We start from the raw sequence: 23,456 nt of genomic DNA, 5'->3' as shown, positions 1-23,456 counted from the left end.
ATGTCTTTTGTTTTATATAGTGTAGTCACTGGAATAGAATTTTGCACGACCTAGTGGTAACTCCCGTCACGACCTCTTTTAGTTAGGGGGGGTGCTATCTATCACGAAACCCCCATTTCTTTGTGTACTTTCCCGCCTTAAGTTTGTCTCTGTCACATGATCCTGTGCTAATAAAACCAGGTTGTTTGTAGGGAGTTGCCAGGAATTCCAAACGGTCATTCAGGAAGATAGACCATCTTTCTGCTCTGGCTATTCTGGTGTCCTCCTTCATATGAAGTGGCTTAAATTCTCATCACGACTGGCTGTGTGTTTCCTCTGCTCCGAAATTATTGAATGTATATGGTCTTAAACCTGACAATTAACACAATATGCGAACCAGAGTGTTCAGTTTTTGAGTGATTCAAGCCCGATTACTACAATTTCAGATGCACAGTCTTGAATTCGATTTTTGGATTTAATTTAGTGACTGTCCACATCTTTCTAACATCTTGAGATAAGGGAGAGGAAGTAAGTGGGAATGTGTAAAATATTCTATTTTTAGTGCATAGACTTTAAAAAGAAGTTTGAGCGGTGCTCATATTTGTAATTGTACTTTGTGGGGGCTCACTTGTCTTTTTACAAGACCCCTCCTCCCACCAGAAAATTGGAAACACCAGGAGATAGAGATGAAAGAGGTGAGAGAAGGGAGATTTGTACAAATGAGACCATTATTCCTTAGTTGTCATTTTAAGGAGATGACCAGAGAGCTTGCTCAGTATATGTATTTATTTACTTATTGTACAAACCCTTCCAATTAAGTTGGGAAGATGTGTTAAGTAAATAAAAGCAAAACAATATGATTTGGAACTCATGTTAAACAGTTAAAATAAAAACACTACAAAGATAAGATATATAATGTTTAAAATAGTAAACCTGATTGTTTTTTCCTTTTTTTTTTTTAGAAAATAATTATCTATGTATGTATGTGGGCGGCCAAGCAAATGAGTGGTCAGTGTGTTGGTTTCACTGGGGTCCTGGGTTCGATCCCAGGTCGGTCCTCCTGTGTGGATTTTGCATGTTCTGCCGTGCTCACGTGTTTTTTCGAGTAGTCAAGTTTCCTGGCACATTCAAAAAACATACATGGTAGGCAGTTTGAAAACTCTAAATTTCCATTAGATATGAGTGGAAAATGATTATTGTGAAAAAAATGACAAGAGCAAATTCTCAAAAGACAAGACAATGACTGCAGGTAAGCATTTTTCCTACTTGATATCAATGTGTTTCCCTATTTTATGTAGTATGTTCTCACATGAAAAAAAAAAACATAGCATGCACGGAACAGCAAGTTGACGACGGCATGACACGGTGTCGTCATGATGCAAGAGAATGTGGCCAAGACGGTCATTTATATCAAAATATAGAAAAGATAAACTGTTAAAACGCTAAACAAAATTAATTCTATAAATGAAATAATGAATAAAACCCTATGTATCTTGCATAAAATGTCAAGACAAGTTCCTGTCACTGCGTGCTCGAGGCACGGCAATGTAGGCAATCGGCTGACCACCAATTCAGTGTGCCTCTGGCCCGGAAAGATCAGGGATTGGCTCCAGCACCCCACCCGAGCTTAATCAGGATAAAGCGGTTCCGAAAATTAGATATATGGAGTATTTAGTCAACCACCAATTGTGCAAGTTATCCTATTTGAAAAGATTAGAGAGGTCTGTAATTATCAACATGGGCAAACCTCAAAGAATGTTGAATGTGGGAAAAAAATGAAAATCACATGATTTGATTTTTTAAGAATATATTTACAAATCATGGTGGAAAATTAAAAAAAAAGTTCTATTTTGGTTTCATGTGATCACAACACATTCTCCCGGTCCTCTTCTGGATCATCCAAATGCTCTGTAGCTAACCGCAGACGGGCCTGGATGTGTACTGGCTTCACCAGGGGGACACGTCTGGCAGTGCAGTATTTGAGTCCCTGGCGTCACATTGTGTTACTGATATTAGCCTTTGTTACTGTGGTTCCAGCTCTCTGTAAGTAATTCACTAAGTGTGTGTGGTTCTGGGATTTGCGCTCAAAGATCTTGTTCATTTGATTGACGCCATGGAGTGTAATCTCTCATGGAGCCCCAGATCGAGCGAGATTATCAGTGGTCTTGTATCTTGTCCATTTTATAATAATTGCTCCCACAGTGATTTCTTACACCAAGCGTTTTACCTATTGCAGATTCAGTCTTCCCAGCCGGGTGAAGGTCTACAATTTTGTCTCTAGTGTCCTTCAACATTTTTTTAGTTCCACTTTCTAATAATTGTTGCAATTACAGGCCTCTCTAATCTCTTCATGTCGGAGAATTTGCACAATTGGTGGTTGACTAAATGCTTATTTGCCCCACTGTGTGTGTCTTTGTCTGTGTTTGTGTACGTATATGTATGTATATGTATGTGTGTGTGTATATATATATGTATGTATATGTATGTGTGTGTATATATATATATATATATATATATATATATATATATATATATATATATATATATATATATATATATATATATATATATATATATATATATATATATATATATATATATATATATATATATATATATATATATATATATATATATATATATATATATATATATATATATATATATATATATATATATATATATATATATATATATATATATATATATATATATATATATATATATATATATATATATATATATATATATATATATATATATATATATATATATATATATATATATATATATACTTTTTGAGTTTGTTTTAAATCTGTTATTTTGGAAAAAATAAACAATGTACTGTATATTAAATTATTTAATAATGTTGAGCTAGAATTAAAACTTAACAGAAGAAGATAGTACAAACAAGCACCAATAAAAAGAGATTATACAAACCATCAACCAGGGATGGAATGGATCTCTCATTGTCAGAGTTGGAGAACAGAATCAGTTCCTTGTTGATAAAGTCATTGTAGGAAAGATGTCGGGCTTGTGTTCCATACAGGTATTGCTGAAAAGGAAAAATGCGAAGTTTAATCATTATGAAAATACGATAATTATAAAGAGATGCAAAAGGATGGACATATGTAAACAGTTGTACATTTACTTGTTAAATAACTTGGATTTTTTGTAAGCACAGAAGTATATTATATATAATTTCTCTAATTGGATCCTCCGTCCTCTGAAACACTAGACATAATACTTTAAAAATGACCAAAGGTTGAGTTTGATTTTTTTAATAAGGGACCGCACATATTAATGAACATATTCATACTCATGTTAATTAACATTAATTCATTCATCTTCCATACCACCTATCCTCAAAAAGGGTTGTGGGGGTTGCTGGAGCCTAACCCAGCTGTCTTTGGGCGAAAGACAGACTACACCCAACACGGGTCGTCAGTCAGTCGAAGGGCACACAAAGAGAGAAGCGACCATCCGCACTATCAATCATACGGCCACTGGCGGGTATTGAGTCAACCGAAGTCAGGCGTGTGAACCTATACACCACGAGGCGTGTACGTTAATGAACATATATACAGTGGGGCAAATAAGTATTTAGTCAACCACCAATTGGGCAAGTTACCCTACAATAAAAGATTAGAAGCATGTAATTGTCAAGATGGGTAAACCTCAACCATGAGAGACCGAATGTGGAAAAAACCCTGAAAATCACATTGTTTGATTTATAAAGAATGTATTTCCAAATTTGTTCCTGCTGCTGGCAGACGCTACATGTCTCACAAAGCACGGCTAAATAGACTTAAGGACTGTTTTTTTTCCCACAGCCATCAGGACTCTGAACTTGCGTTAGCACGACACATAATCCCTTCTGTGCAATAACTTCAGGGTGTGCAATAACAATGTGCCATATCTTAGATAGTGCAATATTTTAGAATTTACCTAGCCAGTATGTAACTTTTATACTTTTATATTACTATTTATGTTGTTGTTTTTTTACTGGGGAAGACACACATTGTGGAGTAGCACCACCAGTTTCGTTATACGCAGCTTTGAATGATGACAAATGATTTTGCTTTGATTTGATTAACAAACGCAAAATAAAATATCCTGTCTTATATAGTCTATATATTTATATGATATCAACAATGTCCGTCTGCCAGTCACGGAACTTAGTTTGCTTTTTTTCCAAAATAAAATAATAGTAAAAATGCAATGACGTTAGCCAGAACAGACTACAGGAGCTCCTGAAATTGTAACAAAAAAACCTCCCACAGATGGACGATTTTATTCTGATGCGGAAAACAAAAATACAGTGAGACAAATAAGTATATTTAGTAACCACCAATTGTACAAATTATCCTACTTGAAAAGATTAGAGAAGGCTGTAATTGTTAACATGGGTAAACCTCACCCACAAGAGACAGAATGTGGGAAAAAACCCAGAAAATCACATTGTTCTATTTTTAAATAATTTATTTGCAAATCATGGTGGAAAAGTATTTGGTCAATACCAAAGGTTCATCCCAATACTTTGTTATGTAAGCTCTGTTGGCAATAACTGAGGCCAAACGTTTTCGGAAACTCCACAAGATTTTCACACACGGTTGCTGGTATTTTGGCACATTCCTCCATGCAGATCTCTCGGCACTGATGTTTTGGGGCTGTTGTTGGGCAACACAGACTTTCAACTCTCTCCACAGATTTTCTGTGGGATTGAGACCTGGAGACTGGCTAGGCCACTCCAGGACCTTGAAATGCTTTTTAGAAAGCCACTCCTTTGTTGCCCTGGCTGTGTGTTTGGGATCATAGTCACGCTGAAAGACCCAGCTACGTCTCATTTTCAATGTCCTTGCTGATGGTAGGAGATTTTCACTCAAAATCTCTCGATACATGGCCCCATTTCATTCTTTCCTTTACACAGATCAGTTGCCATGGTCCCTTTGCAGATAAACAGCCCTGCATACTGGCCTAGATGTGTACTGGCTTCAGCAGGGGGGACACGTCCGGCAGTGCAGGATTTGAGTCCTTGGCGGCGCATTGTGTTGCTGATAGCAGCCTTTGTTGCTGTGGTCCCAGCTTTCACTAGGTCACCCCTTGCGGTTCTGGGATTTTTGATCACCGTTCTTGTTATCATTTTGACGCCCAGGGGTGAGATCTTGAATGGAGCCCCAGATTGAGGGATATTATCAGTGGTCCTGTTTGTCTTGCATTTTCTAATAAGTGCTCCCACAGTTCATTTCTTTACACTAGTCATTTTACCTATTGATTCAGTCTTCCCAGCCTGGTGCTGGTCTACAATTTTGTCTCTGGTGTCCTTCGACAACCCTTTGGTCTTGGCCATAGTGGAGATTGGCGTGTGAGAGGCAGAGGTTGTGAACAGGTGTCTTTTATACCGATAATCAGTTAAAACAGATGTGAATAATACAGGTAACGAGTGGAGACCTCGTTAGATCTCTTTAGAAGTTAGACCTATTTTACAGCCAGATTTCTTGCTTCTTTGTAGCAAATACTTATTTCCCACACTAATTTAGAAATATATTCTTTAAAAATCAAACAATGTGATTTTCAGGTTTTTTTTCCACATTCTGTTTTTCTTGTGGTTTACCCATGTTGACAATTACAGGCCTCTCAAATCTATTCACAGAAGTTAGATTTTTCAAATTTGAAACACAAATATGTGATAGTTATGGTGCTACATATTTAATGACTGATATTTTTTTTCACCTTTATAACAATTTGTTATATCGCTCAGCTCTATGTATAACCATTGGATGACCATTAACTGATTGATTGGTGTGGTTAGCATTTGTGGGAGCAGTCAAAATGATTGAATTCTCTGACTGCGTTAATGTGGATGTGTCAACTGTGGTCAGATGGGAAGTTAGAGTTGCCAATTTTATCACAGATATCACAGGTGTCACAAGTATTGCATTTCCCATTTTTTATATCACATTGCACACAGCGATATTGCAGTCTCAATAGCGCATACCAATATCACAGGTATCACAACCACAATTATGGTATTGATTTTGCACTAATTGACAAAGTATTGGTTCACCACTAGTGTGAACCCTTAATCTCAGAATTGTGAGTGTGCATGCAAACCAAACTTCCTCCACGACTCACTTTTTACAAGTTATTTGGGTAACTTTTAATTCATCTTACCTGCAATTAACATATACATACATATATATGCATACATTTGCAACTACGCTGTTGTACTGCAGCCTGGTAAGCCTGGAGCTGCCCTAAGAATCCATGTGTCCCCAGGTTTTTGCTACTTCAAAGCTCTATTTGTGCCTAAGGCTAAAAAGTACACATAAATTGTATCTCTATTCACACATATGGTACAAATAATGTGGATTTGTGTTTTGGGAATCAACAGGTAACATTGGACTTCGTCGTGGCAGATATTGCTTTTCCCCTGCTTGGTGAAGATTTTCTGTAGGAAAATAGACTGGTGGTCAATGTGAAAATGGCCGCCTGGTGCAAATTTTGACCTTTTCCCCTTTCACATGGGGCCGCAAGGAGGGGAATTATGAAAGAAACATGTCAGCATCATTCATCGTCCGGGCAGGCACTGGGCCTCGCCATTCAACATAGTTCTAAAGCCTGACGGTGGTTGGTGTCCATGCAGGGACTATAAACACCTTAATGATGTCACTATACCTGACCATTACCCCATTCGACAAATTATAGAATTGTCCACTTGACTGGCAGGAAAAGTTATATTTTTCAAAGTGGACCGGTATAAACATATTTTGGCAAAACATATTTTGGCAAAACGTATTTCGGCGAAACCTCTTTCGGCTAAACGTATTTCGGCGAAACATATTTCAGGCGAAACATCTTTCGGCAAAACGTCCAGTCATGAGTTGACCTAGAGAGGGCCTAAAATCAAGTGCAAAAGAGTGTAATGGTGTAAATTGGTTAGTTTAAATTGGTGCAGGCAGACTTCAGCATTCCAAAGATTGCCATGTTGACTTTTTAATTATTTGAATTTCTCAGAATGCCGTTTGGTTTGAAAAATGCAACCCACCCGTTCTAACGGAGAATTGACTCCATGCTCAGGTTCTTGTGTTCCATATATAATCCTTATAAAGCATGGTTTATGGGTTTGAGTGTGTGTGTGTGGATGTTAAGATTCTCTCGCTACATTTCTCCAAACAGTGGAACGTAGAGAATTGAAGTTTTTTTATGGTGGCCAGAAACGGCTGTCGGATTCTAATAGACGAGTGATTGAATTTCTTCACCTCCTCTAAGTGTTCTCTAAGTGTTTAAATGCAACTTTTATTTGTTAAAGCTGAAAGCTGAGTTGATATTTAAACCAAACGACCGGTGACCAAACGTTCGGCGACCAAGCGTCTAGCCAGGAAGGAAGGTGGGAGCCCCAGGTTGCCCAACTTGAGGATAGGAAAGTCCGGTCTTATGGTGTTAAAGGCAGAGCTTTAGTTGATGAAGAGCATTCGACATACCTCCCTCTTTTGTCAAGGTGGATGGGTGCAGCGTGGAAGGCGGTGGATATTGCATTTTCGGTGGATGGGTTCCCCCGAGATGCACACTGATGCGGGTCGCGGATAAGGAGAAGACATGCTTTGGTATGTTTCAGCACCAGTGTTTTAAAGCACTTTGTGATGATGAATGAATGTTGTTATCAGTAAAGGGCCGTATATGGCCCGCGGGCCGAGGTGGAAAAACTTGTGCACACACACGACCGGGGGCGGTGCAAGCGCGTCGGCTAAATAGTTAGTCGGCCAAATAGTCGTTCGGCTAATTCTACGTTCGGCCAGATGATCTTTTGGTGAGTTGGCTGTCGGGCAGATGTCAGTCAGCTAAATGTCTTCCGGCATGGTAGACCGGCCACGCTGTATACAGTTTATGGCAGATTGGAACAGTTAGGTGCATACTGCCACCTACAAACTAGAGTGTTTACCATCCACTCCAATTGATTCCCCTCCATACATTTGTGGAAATTGTCAGAACACCTGCATTGTTGCCAACAATAATCAATCAAATGTATTGCATTTATTGATTAGTTGTTGATCAGTGAATTTGATAGACGGGATTTCGATAAGCCAAAACAGACATTTCATCTCTTTATAAAAAAAACAATCTACAAAGAAAAAAAACCCAGCCTTTTACTTAAATTCTAATCCACATGATGATTACTGACCTCCGGAAGACCATGAATTCGTCTTTGCCGTCTGTCCTCCATGAAGTTGGTTAGCCACTCTTTCCTGTCATCTGTTTTCTTTTTACTGAAGGCCTGGAACAATCAAAAACATGACATGAAATATGGCTTATTGATATGTGGTGAGACAAGGAATGGTCCTGCCAGAGTGCTAACTAACCTTATGGCAAAAGCAATGTTAATTTTGGCATGAGATCAAAATCAAAAAATAGAAACGGTCAACGGTAGAGATGTTCAAAATTTGCCACTGATGTGAAATGTTGGTACGTGTTTTTTTCCTGAACAGCTTATCCTCATAAGGGTCGCGGGGAGTGCTGGTGCCTATCCTAGCTGACTTCGGGCCAGAGGCAGGGGACACCCTGGATTGGTGGCCAGGCGATCGCAAGGCATGAGGAGACCGACAACCCTTCACACTCATACCTTGGGGCAATTTTTTGAGGGCCCAATCAGTCTACCATGCATGTTTTTGGAAGGTGGGAGGAGACCAGAGTACCCAGAGAAAACCCACACAGGCCCAGGGAGAACAAACTACAAACAGAAAAATCCAGGATCACAGAACTGTGAGGGCGACGAGCTAACCAGCCGCCCTTGAAAGTTCTTGTTTGCATAAATAAGCCTCAATTTATAGTATAATTCTAGTACTACTTATATGTAGAGCAGCATTTCACATTTAATTGGTAGCATCTGCTTCACAATCTTTAATTGAGAACCTTTTAAAAATTATAAAAGTATACCAATTTTGTTTGTAAGTCATTCATTCAATTTCCGAGTAGCAGTGTGACTATGAATGGTTGTTTGTCTCCTAGTGCCCTGCGATTGGCTGGCCACCAATTCACAGTGTCCCCTCGCCTCTCGCCCCATTCGAGATGAGATGAGAAAAGGAGGAAATTTCAACTCACTAAAGTAATGGCAGCGTCATCCTCGGCACCATTGTATCGAAAAGTAATGCGATGCTTCTCCATTTCAGCAAAATATTCTTTTGCCTCTTTACTGGTACTTGTGCCGAGACCTATAATACATGTAACATATTAATTAAAAAATAATTGGAATTATTAATTAAGGAATTTCGACAATTTTTGGTTATCTGTGTAAATATACAAAAAAACTGACAAAAACAAACAAACCTTTGTAGTACTTTACATGCCAGGTTTTATAGTTGCCAGCCTGTTTCTTCCACTCATCAAACTCTGGAATGCTATAAAAGGCCAGCTCTTGCTTGTTTTTGGTCACCTGTACAAAATTGTATTAGGTCATCAAAATGGAAACCTTAAGAAAAGGGTGTCAGAATCGGTTGGTTGGCGGCCCGCTTTAACGTCAACCTGATTTCACGTTGGCTGGACCATTTTAGATATAATATTTAGATTTTTTTTATAAATGGATTAAATGAACTGGATTAAAGGGCCTGAATATTCATTTTTTATAGATCTAAAACAATGTTTATTTTAGCTTTTTTTCAATATATCTTTAGATTTTACAAAATGATTTTTGAACTAAAAACAGAAACATTTGATTAAAAAATTACAATTATTGATATCAAAGGGGGAAAATAAGAACATTTAATATACATCTATACTTTTCATTTTAATTTGATCCTAAAAGTCGGCTCATGATTTACTTTCTCTGGCCGCACAAAATGATGCAGCGGCCGCCACTTCTACACCCGTGCCTTAAGAGTACCGTATTTTTACGACTATATGGCGCACTGCATTTAAAGGCACAGTGTCAGTAACGGGTGCCATTTCTGTATTTGACACACACACACAAGACGCACCGCTCCAAAACATGCAGCCAGGCATGGCAAAACATACACCAGATTAAATATACGGACACACGCTAAAGACACATTTTCAAAAAGGCAACGGAAGCAAAACTGAGTTCAGTTGTACTTTATTTGGCCATTTTACAATGTATTCACGTCATCATCACCCACAAATCTATCAGAGTCCTCATTTTCTGTGTCCGAATTGAACAATTGTCCAAATGAGTCATCAAAAACGCCGGGTTCCCTCTTTTCGTTGTCAGAGTCACTGTCATTGCCATGTGGGTCCACAGAAATGATGCCGGCTATGGCAAAAGCTCGAACAACAGTGCAAGCCATTCATCGTCGCGTGCTTGAAATTATGGTTGAAGCAAGCTGTGGCCGAGTGCCTTCGACAGACTCGCAGTCGACACGAACTTTTCATATTTCAAGATTCTCAATGTTTTTGACCACAGTTCGTCGTTGTGTGCTTGATCTTTTGCTTAGATTAAGTTGTGAGCGAGTGCCTTTGAGGGACTTGCAGTCCACTGAACCACAGAAGACTCATTTCCTGGCATTTTTTTTGTACCGAGCGTAAATTATGATCCAATTGAGACGATTTTATGTCAACTTTACGCAAAATTTTAATCTTGAACCTGAACCGCAGCCTTCCATGACCAAAATTGTGTTGCGGGGGAAGGTGATGGTGCCAATATTCAATTGTCTTCAGATCAATTTTCCTGACAACAAGCACCGCCGAAGGGGAACTTCCAATAATTCAAAGTCTGATTGATGTTTATCAGACCCACCAAACAATCGATTACAAACGATTCTTCTACAGCAAGGATAGTGCTCACTGGGCAGTCTAGTTTCAGTGGAGCAACTTTTAAAATTTTTACAACCCTAGATTATCCTATAAACTACTACAAGGCTATTTGGATAGGGCTGGCTCTTGCAAAAGAAGGTAGATTGTCACCTATAAATACAGTGTGGCAAATAGGTATTTAGTCAACCATCAATTGTGAAAGTCATCCTACTTGAAAAGATTAGAGAGGCCTGTAATTGTCAACATGGGTAAACCTCAACCATGAGAGACAGAAAGTGGGAAAAAAGACTGAAAATTACATTGTTTTATTTTTAAAGAATTTATTTGCAAATTACGGTGGAAAATAAGTATTTGGTCAATACCAAAAATTAATCCCAACACTTTGTAATGTACCTTTTGTTGGCAATAACTGAGGCCAAACATTTTCTGTAACTCTTCACAAGCTTTTCACACTGTTTTTTGTATTTTGGCCCAATCCTCCATGCAGATCTTCTCTAGAGCAGTAATGTTTTGAGGCTGTCGTTGGGAAACACTGTCTTTCAACTTTCTCCACAGATTTTCTATGGGGTTGAATTCTGCACGCTGGCTAGGCCACTCCAGGGCCTTGAAATGCTTCTTATAAAGCTACTCCTTTGTTTCCCTGGCTGTGTTTGGGATCATTGTCATGCTGAAAGAACCAACCACGTCTGATCTTCAATGTCCTTGCTGATGGAAGATTTTCACTCAAAATCTCTCGATACATGGCCCCATTCATTCTTTCCTTTATACAGATAAGTGGTCTTGGTCACTTTGCAGAAAAACAGCCCCAAAGCATGATGTTTCCAACCCCATGCTTCACAGTGATCGTGTTCCTTGGAAACAATTTAGTATTTTTTCTCCTGCGAGCACAATAACCAGTTTCAACCAAAAGGTTCTATTTTGGTTTCATCTTACCATAAGACATTCTCCTAGTCCTCTTCTGGAACATTCAAATGCTCTCTAGTGAACCGCAGACAGGCGTGAATGTGTACTGGCTTCAGCAGGGGTACACATCTGGCAGTGCAGGATTTGAGTCCCAGGCGGCACATTGTGTTACTGATAGTAGCCTTTGTTACTGTGGTCCCAGCTCTCTGTTGGTCATTCAATAGGTCTGTGTGGTTCTGGGATTTGTGCTCACCGTTCCTGTCTCTGCGCGGCCGTGGCCCATGGGTGTGGCGCACGGTCTACTTGCCGCAAGACATCTGGCCAACAGCCAACTCGCCGAAAGACCATCTGGCCAAACGTAGAATTAGCCGAAGGACTATTTGGCCGATCAACTATCGAACAATTAGCGTACAAGTTTTTCAACCTCGGGCCGCGGGCCATATACGGCCCGTTACTGATAACAACATTAATTTAGAATAACAAGTTGCAGCTAACAACTGTCAGGAGTGGCTGGATTGCCCCTCCTGGCATGATGTCACGATTATTATCAGCTGTGGCTAATTACGTGATAAGGTTAATTTTGCTATTTAAGCATTATGGTTTTCTGTGAACGCTGTCGGATCATCTGTTTTCATTCCCTGTGTTTCCTCATAGTCATGCTGTTCACATTGACGCCACGCCACGCTGCAGGTTTCTTTTCGTTTGTAATAAGTGATCGTAACAACAACATTAATTTAGAATAACAAGTTACAAGAAAAACTATATTCAAAATTATTTGCTGAGAACCTTAATTCAAAGATTAATCCCAATGTGTTCTATTCTGGTGTAAATTACAGTATCTACTGATATAACTCCTTTTTTTCTGTCATTATAGTACTCACTCTTCTAATCTGGTGCAAATTACAGTATCTATTGTTATAACTCCTTTCTTTGTTTGGCCGCGAATAAATGTCCTTGTTATTCTAAACAAATATTGTTATCTGTAATTTGTTATTCTAAATGAACATATTTTATCTGTAACTTGTTATTCTAAATGAATATTGTTATCTGTAACTTGTTATTCTAAATAAATGCTGTTATCTGTCACTTGGAATTCTAAATAAATGTTGTTATCAGTAACGGGCCGTATATGGCCCGCGGGCCGAGGTTGAAAAACTTGTACACACACGACCGGGTGGCTGGGCGAGCGCGTCGGCTAAATGTTCTTCGGCTAGATAGTCGGTTGGCCAAATAGTCGTTCGGCTAATTCTACGTTCGTTGTGTTTGAGCCACTTTTTGCCTGGCCCCTTAACACAAACCAGTTTGTCATGGGTGACCCTACACGGGACACAAAGCCCCAGGCAGCGTAGTTCCAAGAATCACTGGGACACACAAACCTCATCAGCACATCAGGATCCTCCGGATCGAAGTTACCCAGATAAGTTGGCTCGGGGATCTGATCAGGATGCCCTCTAGACGCTTCTCTCGTTAAGTTTTACGGGCACCTCCCACCGAAAGGAGGCCACTGGGCCGACCTCGAACGCACTGGATATGTCTCCCCGCTGGCCCGGGAATACCTTGGGATCCCCTGGAAGAGTTGGATGAAGTGGCTGGGGAGAGGGAAGTCTGGGGCCCCCTCCTGAAGCAGCTGCCCCGAATTCGGATAAAGTGAGAGAAGATAAATATGTATATTCTTTAACTGAATTTATACGTATTTTCAATAAACATAAACATAAATTTAGTCTCAATCAATAATAATAGGCAGTTAGTTAGTAAGATTATACAACTAAATGTAGTTAAAATGTACTAAACATCCATTTCTATTCAACTAGTGATTTAAATAGTTTATTGTTTACAATACAGAATAAAATGTAGCTTCCCTAAGTTTAGTGTTGACATATTTAGCAAAAAATAATACAACAACAGTGATATTCTATATGTATATCTCGCAACAATAAGAAATAATATAACAAACTTGGCAAACCCTGGAATCAAGATTCACTGTATTTTGTGTTCATATCAGTTAATGACATGATAGTTTGAGCATAAAATAGGGCCATGACAAGATCGTTTAAATAAATTTAGACTATTTACAGAAGAATATATGAAACAAGTATTAGTTTGTTCCGCTTCAAGACAATAATGATAGATGTTATTAGCCTTACTTTGACAATGGGTGTGATGAATTCTTCTAGGAATGTGTGTTTCAACAAGGATGGCCAATTGTGATGAAAAAAGTTTATGAGGAGACCTTTTATGTGGGACCCATCTTGATCCTAGAATAGACAAGAAATAGGAAACACAACAATTGCATTAACAACGGGAGTACAAGAAATTTAACCGGAAGGGAACACATCAATTTGATTGGACACCTGATCTGTCATTATCATGATTTTGCCATAGCGCAGACTCCTCAGAGACTCTGGGTCATCATAACTCTTCTTGTATTGGAGCCCAACGATTTTGATTATGTTATTTATTTCAGCATTTTCCATTATCTGTAAAAAGAAACAAAATAAACATGGAACTAGTAAATTAACATTGATTCAAATGCAGAAATACCTAGACTAGACTGCCTCGACATAAGAGCAATTTGAGATATGAGTAAAATTTCGATCAAATATTTACCTTGAAACACAAATTTTGATATACAAGCATACAGCCAGGTGTGGATAACGTGAAAGGCTGCTTTTGAGAACAACATGGGAACTGTTTTTCTCGTCGCAAATCCCTCGTGCAAATGTCTCTACAAGCACTGGGTGGAGCGTTGCATTATTTCAGTGTTTTTTTTCTTCCCGTTAGTCAGTGCAGAATAGTGCACGGTTGGCGGAGCTTGCGCGCCAATACGAGAGGAGTATATTACTTCTCGTTGGCAAGTGGTCATGTGTTATCTTGTTGTGAGGACATTTGTGTGCATCATTTTTGGAATATTTTGAAGGGAAGACAAAAGCAAACAACCCTCGATAGGTTACTTTTAAAAACTGCAGCTGAAAGTCTAAATGGAACCGGGGCAAATAGAACCAACCTGGGAGAAGAGTTTTTTTTTATTTACCTTCTTTAAAACAAAGTTAGAATTAAGTTACGCATAAGGTATTACATTTATTTTTGAGTCTGTCTGTATCGTAATTCAAGTTTATTCAAAATAGTTTGTTATGTACGAGCACGTTGCCATGCAAAAAGTCTCTCTCTCTCTCTCTCTCTCTCTCTCTCTCTCTCTCTCTCTCTCTCTCTCTCTCTCTCTGTCCCTCCGCTAAATTGGTCTATTTTATTTAATATTAAACATCATAACCACTAGTTATTTGTTATTCTGTTAATAGATGGCACATTAGAACAAATAAAAACGTTTTTCCATTGCAATATTCTATTAGTAGGTGTTTTTTCCAAAGGTTGGAACAAAGTAATTTGTTTTTCAGTTCATTTTGATTTGAGATGAGAGTAAATCGACATACAAGTTCAGTCCCCGAAAGCATTGAACCCATATCTCAAAGTAGCACTGTAAATCGTCAACAATCTGTGATCATGAAGAGCTTTGAAAAGTTGGTAGCCCGCCATATACGCAATACAATCCCTCTCTCAGTTGACCCTGACCAGTTTACTTATAGAGCAAACAGGTCCACTGAGGATGCTATTGCCATTGCTCTACATACAGCACTGAGCCACCTGGAACACCATGGGAATTATGTGAGGATGCTTTTCATTGACTATAGCTCAGCCTTTAACACCATAAAACCGGACCTTCTAACTGACAAACTCTCCCACCTTGGACTATCCTCTTCTATCTGCTGCTGGATAAAGAACTTCTTGACCAACCGACCACAATTTGTCAGACTTGGTCCCCACCTCTCTTCCTCCATTACACTGAGCACTGGCTCCCCTCAAGGCTGTGTACTGAGTCCTCTTCTGTACTTCCTGTACACATACGATTGTACACCAACCCACCAGTCTAACACCATCATTAAATTTGCTGATGACACCACTGTGGTGGGACTCATCTTAGGAGGGGATGAGTCGTCCTACAGAGATGAGGTCAACAAACTGTCTTCGTGGTGCTCGGTGAACAATCTCACACCGAACACCACTAAACTAAAGAAATAATCCTGGACTTTCCCAAACACAGCACAGATCTGGCCCCACTCCTCATAAATGTATATGTGTAGACAGGGTCCAGTCCTTCAAATTCCTGGGGATCCACATCACGGATAAGCTGTCACGGCAGTGGTGAAGAAGGCTCAGAAACGACTCCATTTCCTCAGAGTACTTAGGAGAAACAACTTGGATACCAAGCTTCTGATAACCTTCTATAGAACCACTGTAGAGAGCATACTGGCATACTGCATCACAGTGTGGTATGCCGGAAGCACGGCGGCGAAAAAAGGCCATGCAGAAAGTCAGAAACATTGCTCAAAGGATTGTCGGCTGCTATCTGCCCTCACTGGAAGACATTGCCAGCCCTCGTTACCTCAGCAGAGCCAGGAGCATCATAGAGGACCCATACCCCTGGTCACAATCTGTTCCAGCTGCTGCCCCCTGGCAGACGCTATATGTTGGGGTTATTCGGGGATACTATTATAAATGTGAGCATGAATCATTATATGTATATATTAATATGTGCGCTCAGTATAACTGTTACCGAAGGACACTTCCCCCTGCAGCTGGCTCCGAGGACGTTTATTTGTTTTGGCCTATTCAGAGGACTATTGACCTGACATCTCACCCAGCCCCGGGCTCCGAGGACTGTTGATCTGGGTTTGCAATGAAGAGCCGTGAAGGACTCTTGATTCCAGCAGATGGCTATCAATCAGCTCCGGGAATACTCGCAAATTGTTCTTACACCGTGACGCCCTTTTCGCTTCTTTATGGAATTGTTTCCTAAAATGAAGGCTTGTTTGTATAAATTCCAATGGAGTTTGTTTTTAGTTTCCCCTCAATTGTTATTATTGAATACCTGATATGTTATGATTGTTGCAGATCTTGTTTTTGCTTACGGAGTTGGATTAATCAATAACCTTTTTACCAATTTAATTAAATGTCAATAAATGAATAAGATGTCTCCCCGCAGTGTTTTATAATTATACTCAAGTATAATTATTGATGAACCCAACACTATAGGTCCCACAAAGCACGGACATATAGGCTTAAGGACAGTTTTTCCCCACATCCATCAGAACTCTAAATTTGTGGCAGCACAACACACATTCCCTTCTGAGGTAATATGAATAGATGTTTGGGTGGTGATCTGCCTCCTACGGGCTGACTGAAGGTAAAGGAAAGACAGTGAGAGGTAAGTGACCCGCTTGAGGGGGGGTGACGCGAAGTATCAAATGCCAAATTACGAATCCGTAACTATCACTTATTTAGGTCTTTTGCCGAGTAAACACACCTTATGAAGAAGCACTACCAATTTTGTCATGCACAGTTTCTGGGTGTGATGACAAGTAAGCTTTTGTTGTTGATGATGACGACATGGGCCTATGTCCGATTATATTTATTATTAAATAATATTAGATAATAGGAGAAAGCCAACCCATCGCATCAATCAATGTAAATAGCAATTAATAAGTACCCCCGGGCATCCCTGAATGCAGAATATCCCACAGATTCCACTGCCTTCTGCAGTTATCAAAACTGTCTATGGAATACAGTGTGAGGTGCATAATATTGCATATTACGTTTACTGTCCACGGCTGGTAGATGTTGGGATAACATATTGCCTGCCACTTGCCCTGCTTGTAATGGAATTTTACATGCTTAATTGCTGCACAGACAGCACTCAAGCGCTGCGTGTCAAATTCAACATTTGACTGAATTTGATTGATTGGACTAAAACTGTAGTCCTTTCTTTGTAAAAGAAAAAAATACATGTTGCTGTGACTGCCTTTATCTCTTGACACATATCCCATGTCCATACCTTAAATGAGCGTTCTCAAACTGGTCCTCAAAGGGCCACATGGGTGCAGGTTTTCATTCAAAAGCGAAAACCTTTTGCAAGTGTAATCAGTTGATTGCAGCGTGCTACTTATTTTAAAAGACCCCTCATTGGTTAATCTGTCGACACTGGATTGGTCGTAACTAAGACCAGGACCCACTGCGGCCCTTTGTGGAATCAGTTTTAGACATCTGCCTTACATGGTGTCCAGTGTCCCTTTTTGTGTGGGCAAGCTTAATGATTTTAACGTGTTACTTTTTTTTGTGCCTCTCACTCTTCTACGTTTGAAGAGGATTAAAAGGCCACGTCTTTTTCACCTTTCCCAACCTATTGTTTTCATTTTCACAATGTTTCCGGACGTCGTCAATGGTGAGTCGGTAGGCAGCCTAACCTGAATCCTTCAACTTGTACAATTACAATAAAGCTATCAATTCCAATTCAAGTAAAATCTTTAGGAGGCGTTGTAGTGGCAGCAGGGAGAGCTTCTGCAGGTTTTCGGCGCACAAGGAACATACATGGTGATGAGTTGTGACTGCTGTTTCTATTTTTGTACAAATTTAGTTTTGTATAAGGAAGTGTACACTGTAAATTATTTCATGGCTATGACTATGTTGTCACCAATCGAAAACAAAGCAGTATTGGATTGCTTTCACAGTGCTCCTTGAGGTGTTTAAAGCTTGGTAAATATTTTTTCAATCTAAATCCGGGTTGGTGTGTTCCTTGGTCTTCATGATGCTCTCTGCACTTTAACCAGAACCCTGACACTATCACAAAACAGGTGACATGAATGCAGAGACATGAATACAAAGGTGGATTCTTTTTATTACCAGCAGTCGACATTGAATCATTCAGAGGTCCTCACTGTATTCGTGATAATATAAGTCAAAGCATTCAAACATCTACAAATCTGTCCTCATTTTCGATATAGTACATAAACAGTTCGGCCAGGTGAAAGAGTTCGCTAACAATGCAGGATCCCATCCCATTGTCAGGGTAAGAGTTGTTGCCGTGGGGTTTGTAATAGAGATTTCAGCTTTGACGAAAGTTCAAACTACCGTATTTTCACACATAAAAGTCGAAGATTTTCTCTAAAATGGTCGATGCGCCCAATCGGTCGGTACGCCTTGTCGCTGCACTAAATTCAATTTTTGTATGGCGCTGACAGCTTGAGTAACTGGTTTTGTTCCTTGCCAGCACAGTACTTGTTGCAATCAACCCAGCAGACATTCACCCTAAAAATAGCCTCTCCCACACATTTCAAGCATTACGGTAAATTCATTCAAAATACCCCAGGGGAGTGGCAAGGAATCTGACTTATGTGGGGTCGCAGCGTTTTTAACCCTCAAAAACACTCAAGACTCAAAGAAAGAGCATATTAGAGCTATACAGATGAAATACCTGAAGTGAATGACCACAGAATATGGGTGTGAATGCTTGACTGCACGAGTTACGCGACACTTCGGAATGAATTGTCGACGCCACTATATCAGCGGGGAGAATCAAAGGCTTGGGAGTGATGCATGTCGCTAGTTACAGTGGATTGTGCATAACTGAGCTCAAGTGCCAGCCAGCATTGTTGTTCGAGCTTTCGTCAAAATTGTAATCAAGTTCCCGGAAGTCACAACGGTGACTAAAATGCTTGTGGTACGATATGCTCGTGGTACGACATACTCGAGGTACCACGAAAATTTCGATCGAATAGTTCACCCGAGATACGATCGAAATTTCGAGATGTGACCGAGCATCTTTTTTGCATCGCTTTCGTGTATAAAATATCTCTACGAACATTGGGCGGACTTTGCATTTCCTCACCCGTTTTTTCCCCCCACGTTGGCCTACATTTACATACAAAGTAAATAACTATGGATCGGCAGAGTTTTGCAAAGAAAACGCGACTGTTGACAATCGACATGAAGCGCGAAATCATTAAAAATATGAGAGTGGGGTACTTGTTACCAAGCTTGCTATGAGAGGAATCTGTCAACCATACGCAATTAAAGAGAAGAGGACTAACTATAATTTCCCACCGGCGCAGTGACATTCACGACGAGATGGAGAGCCTTCTTTTATTGTGAATAAAAGAAACAGTTAGCAGGAGATAGCGTGACTGAGTCAACCCTATGTGAAAAAGCCAGCGGAATTTACACAGATTTCATAACAACGAAAGGAGAGTCTTCAACACCTTCAGAACTCTTTAAAGCAAATCATGGCTGGTTCTAAAAAATTTAAAATAGATCTGGAATACACTCGGTATTCAGACACGGGGAAGCGGCTAGTTCCAATTTGAAAGCTGCGGTGGAATTTATAAAGACATTTGCCTCGATTATCACACAGGAAAGTTACATCCCCCAGCAAATGTTCAACAGCGACGAAACCCAGGCGGACATTCATCGTGGCAGAGGAAAAGGCATTACCGGGGCATAAACCAATGAAGGACTGCTTAACTCTAGCTTTGTGTGCTAATGCCAGCCGTGACCGTAAAATTAAGCCGCTACTGGTGTACAATGCGGAGAACCCGCATGCTTTGAAGAAACACAACATCAAGAAAGCCTTATGTGGCACGCTAATTCTAAAGCTTGGATTACGCATATTGTGATGACATTTGTGTGCGTCATTATCGAAATATTTTGCGTTCGTTTGGAAGACTCTGGCAAAACGTCCGGGTGGGGTCAACCCGTAAAACTAGGGTAGAAAAAAGATTAAAACAAAATTGCATTTCAGTTTTGTGTGAAGTTACATTAAACGTTGAGTATCTGTTTATATTTATCCAAGGTAATTTAAATTTGTCCGTTCGTTTACGAGCGCTGTAGATAAAGTCCACCCCCTGTGTATGTCTCTACCTTCCACGAAATACGTCTAATCTTACTTCTTTTTAACACATTTTATGACTATTAAACCACTCGTTATTTATTACTTTGTCAATATATGGCGAATTAGAAGAACTAAAACATTTTTCCAATCTAATATCCCGTTTTTTTTTTCAGAGGGTTGTAACGAATTAATCTGTTTTCAGTTCATTTCAATGCGAAATGTTCACTCAAGTTACGGAAAGCTCGACATACGATCTCAGTCTTGGAACGGATTACGATCATATGTCGAGGTACCACTGTATATCAGTGTACCTTGTACCTCAATGAAGCATCATCAAACTTAGTTTTGCTCGAGCTGTCTTTTAAAAAACACGTTAGCAGCTAGCCTAACATACACTAGCAGCTAGCATAACATACACTGGCAGTTAGCATAACATATACTAGCGGCTAGCATAACATACGCTAGCTACCCTAGTCTCATGGTAGTGCCTTTTCAATTGTACTACGTATTGACAGAAAAAATAATAAATATACCCACAACTGAGACTGTGCCCTATCAGACGGTACAATTTATAAGTGTCAAAATATGGTGCATGTTCAAGAAGAATTATATTCATTTAAATGCATACCTGCTTGTGGGTTGCTTCTCGAACATTTAGGATCTTTCCTCTTAGTGGAAATACACCATAGCGATCACGACCGATTACTCCAAGACCAGACACAGCGAGAGATTTTGCTGAATCGCCCTCAGTCAGGATGAGAGTGCATTCTGAAGAGTGTTTGCCACCTTTAATAGTCATATGAAAAAAATATTGTCATTGTATGCATTCACGAAATACCAGTAACTTTTATTTCCGCAATTTCTTGGATGTGTGTGTATGCGTGTACGTATGTGTGTGTATGCGTGTACGTATGTGTGTGTATGCGTGTACGTATGTGTGTATGTGTGAGTATGTGTGTATGTGTGAATATGTGTGTATGTGTGTATGTGTGAATATGTGTGTATGTGTGTATGTGTGTATGTGTGTATGTGTGTATGTGTGTATGTGTGTATGTGTGTATGTGTGAATATGTGTGTATGTGTGTATGTGTGTATGTGTGTATGTGTGTATGTGTGTATGTGAGTATGTGTTTATGTGGGTATGTAGGTATGTGTGAATATGTGTGTATGTGTGTATGTGTGTATGTGTGTATGTGAGTATGTGTTTATGTGGGTATGTAGGTATGTGTGTATGTATGTACAGTTATGGTCAAAAGTTTACATACATGAAGAACATTATGTCATGGCTCTCTTGAGTTTCCAGTCATTTCTACAACTCTGATTTTTCTCTGATTGGAACAGATACTTCTTTCTCACAAAAACATTCATGAAGTTTGGTTCTTTTATGACTTTAATATGGGTTAACAGAAAAAGTGATCAAATATGCCGGGTCAAAAATATACATAGAGCAACACTAATTAGTCATGTTGATGACTTTAAGGATATTACAGATTGGATAAGCATTGATGAATTGATAAAACCAAATGATGTTGCTTTCTATTGCTTTGAGGGCATGCAAATTAAGAGAACTTTAACTTGAAATTCATAGCATTGCAATTATGGGGTTAATATGCCTGAATGATACAGTGATAACGATTGGCAATAACAAGCTTAGATAAGGGGGAAAGGAGCAATTCTCCGAATTCCAAAATCTGGCTAAGAAATAGATTATGTTAGTCGCTTTGGGTTTTGACAGGGTGCGTTGGTGCATGATTTCTGGAATATTTGGGGAATTGGGGACCCCATATAAAAAAAAAAAAATTCGAGACAAATGTGTAAATAGGCTCCATTTGGCGCTGGATGCCCAAATTCTAGTGGAGCCTTTCATGGTTTGAAGCAAGTGACGCTTTGGGTGAAATGAGCTTCATAGCATGGAATCTTAATTTCTTGTGAGAGATTATGAGTGACTACTGCTGGTGGCCATTTAAATAGGGCTCATGGGATGCAAACGCCCACAAACGCTACAATGGGAAAGCCAAATGAGCTCAGCATGGATCTGAAAAAGAGAATCCTTGACTTGAACAAGTCAGGAAAGTCACTTGGAGCCATTTCAAAGCAACTGCAGGTCCCAAGAGCAACAGTGCAAACAAGCGCACAGCACTGTTTTGGTCACTGCCGCGATCAAGCTATCACCTGCTGCTGAGAGAAAATTGGTCAGGAGGGTGAAGATTTAGCCGAGAATCACAAAAAAGCTGATCTGCCAATAATTAGAAACTGCTGGAACACAGGTGTCAGTGTCCACAGTCAAGCGTGTTTTGCATCTCCATGGACTTAGAGGCTGCCGTGCAAGATGCCCTTGCTCCAAAAGCGGCACCTTAAGACTCAACTGAAATTTGTTGCTGATTACATGGACAAAGATAAGACCTTCTGGAGCAAAGTTCTGTGGTCAGACGAAACAAAAATCAAGTTGTTTGGCCACAATGCCCAGCAATATGTTTGAAGGAGAAAAGGTGAGACCTTTAACCCCAAGTACACCATTCCTACCGTCAAGCACGGTGGTGGTAGTATAATGCTGTGGGGCTGTTTTGCTCACAATGGAACTGGTGCTTTACAGAGAGTAAATGGTATAATGAAGAAGGATGATACCTTCAAATTCTTCTATATAACCTAAAGTCATCAGCCCGAAGATTGAGTCTTGGGCGCAGTTGGGTATTCCAACAGGTCAACGACCCCAAACACATCAAAAGTGGTAAAAGAATGGCTATATCAAGCTAGAATTAAGGTTTTTCCCAGTCCTGACTTAAACCCCATTGTGGAAAATGCTGAAGAAACAAGTCCATGTCAGAAAGCAATCAAATTTAACTGAACTGCGCCAATTCTGTCAAGAGGAGTGGTTAAAGAGTCAACCAGAAGCTTGCCAGTAGCTTGTGGATGGCTACCAAAAGCGCCTAATTGAAGTGAAAATGGCCAAGAGACATGTTACCAAATATTTGCGCAGCTGTATGTATATTTTTGACCCAGCAGATTTGATCACTTTTTTCTGTTCACCCAAAATAGTTATAAAAGAACCAACATTCATGAATGATTTTTGTGACTATGTATCAGTTCCAATCAC

The 23,456-nt window shown here is 39.7% G+C and overlaps 1 protein-coding gene across 2 annotated transcripts in view; it reads right to left on the bottom strand.

Annotated features, from left to right (window-relative positions):
- top2b (DNA topoisomerase II beta) overlaps positions 1 to 23,456 on the bottom strand; it is a 135,554-nt gene that overhangs the window by 64,551 nt on the left and 47,547 nt on the right. For both annotated transcript variants that reach the window (XM_077742744.1, XM_077742745.1), the window contains exons 12-18: positions 20,991 to 21,148; positions 13,998 to 14,123; positions 13,791 to 13,901; positions 9,304 to 9,409; positions 9,079 to 9,188; positions 8,162 to 8,254; positions 2,920 to 3,034 (exon numbers count right to left, since the gene is read on the bottom strand). In XM_077742744.1, the coding sequence (XP_077598870.1) occupies positions 2,920 to 3,034; positions 8,162 to 8,254; positions 9,079 to 9,188; positions 9,304 to 9,409; positions 13,791 to 13,901; positions 13,998 to 14,123; positions 20,991 to 21,148 (819 nt within the window). The remainder of the gene's footprint in view (positions 1 to 2,919; positions 3,035 to 8,161; positions 8,255 to 9,078; positions 9,189 to 9,303; positions 9,410 to 13,790; positions 13,902 to 13,997; positions 14,124 to 20,990; positions 21,149 to 23,456) is intronic.

The sequence above is a fragment of the Stigmatopora nigra genome, chromosome 21 (genome assembly GCF_051989575.1).
Source record: "Stigmatopora nigra isolate UIUO_SnigA chromosome 21, RoL_Snig_1.1, whole genome shotgun sequence".
NCBI lineage: Eukaryota > Metazoa > Chordata > Actinopteri > Syngnathiformes > Syngnathidae > Stigmatopora > Stigmatopora nigra.
The sequence above is the reverse complement of the archived record's forward strand: the minus strand, read 5'-3'. Positions and strand labels throughout refer to the sequence as shown.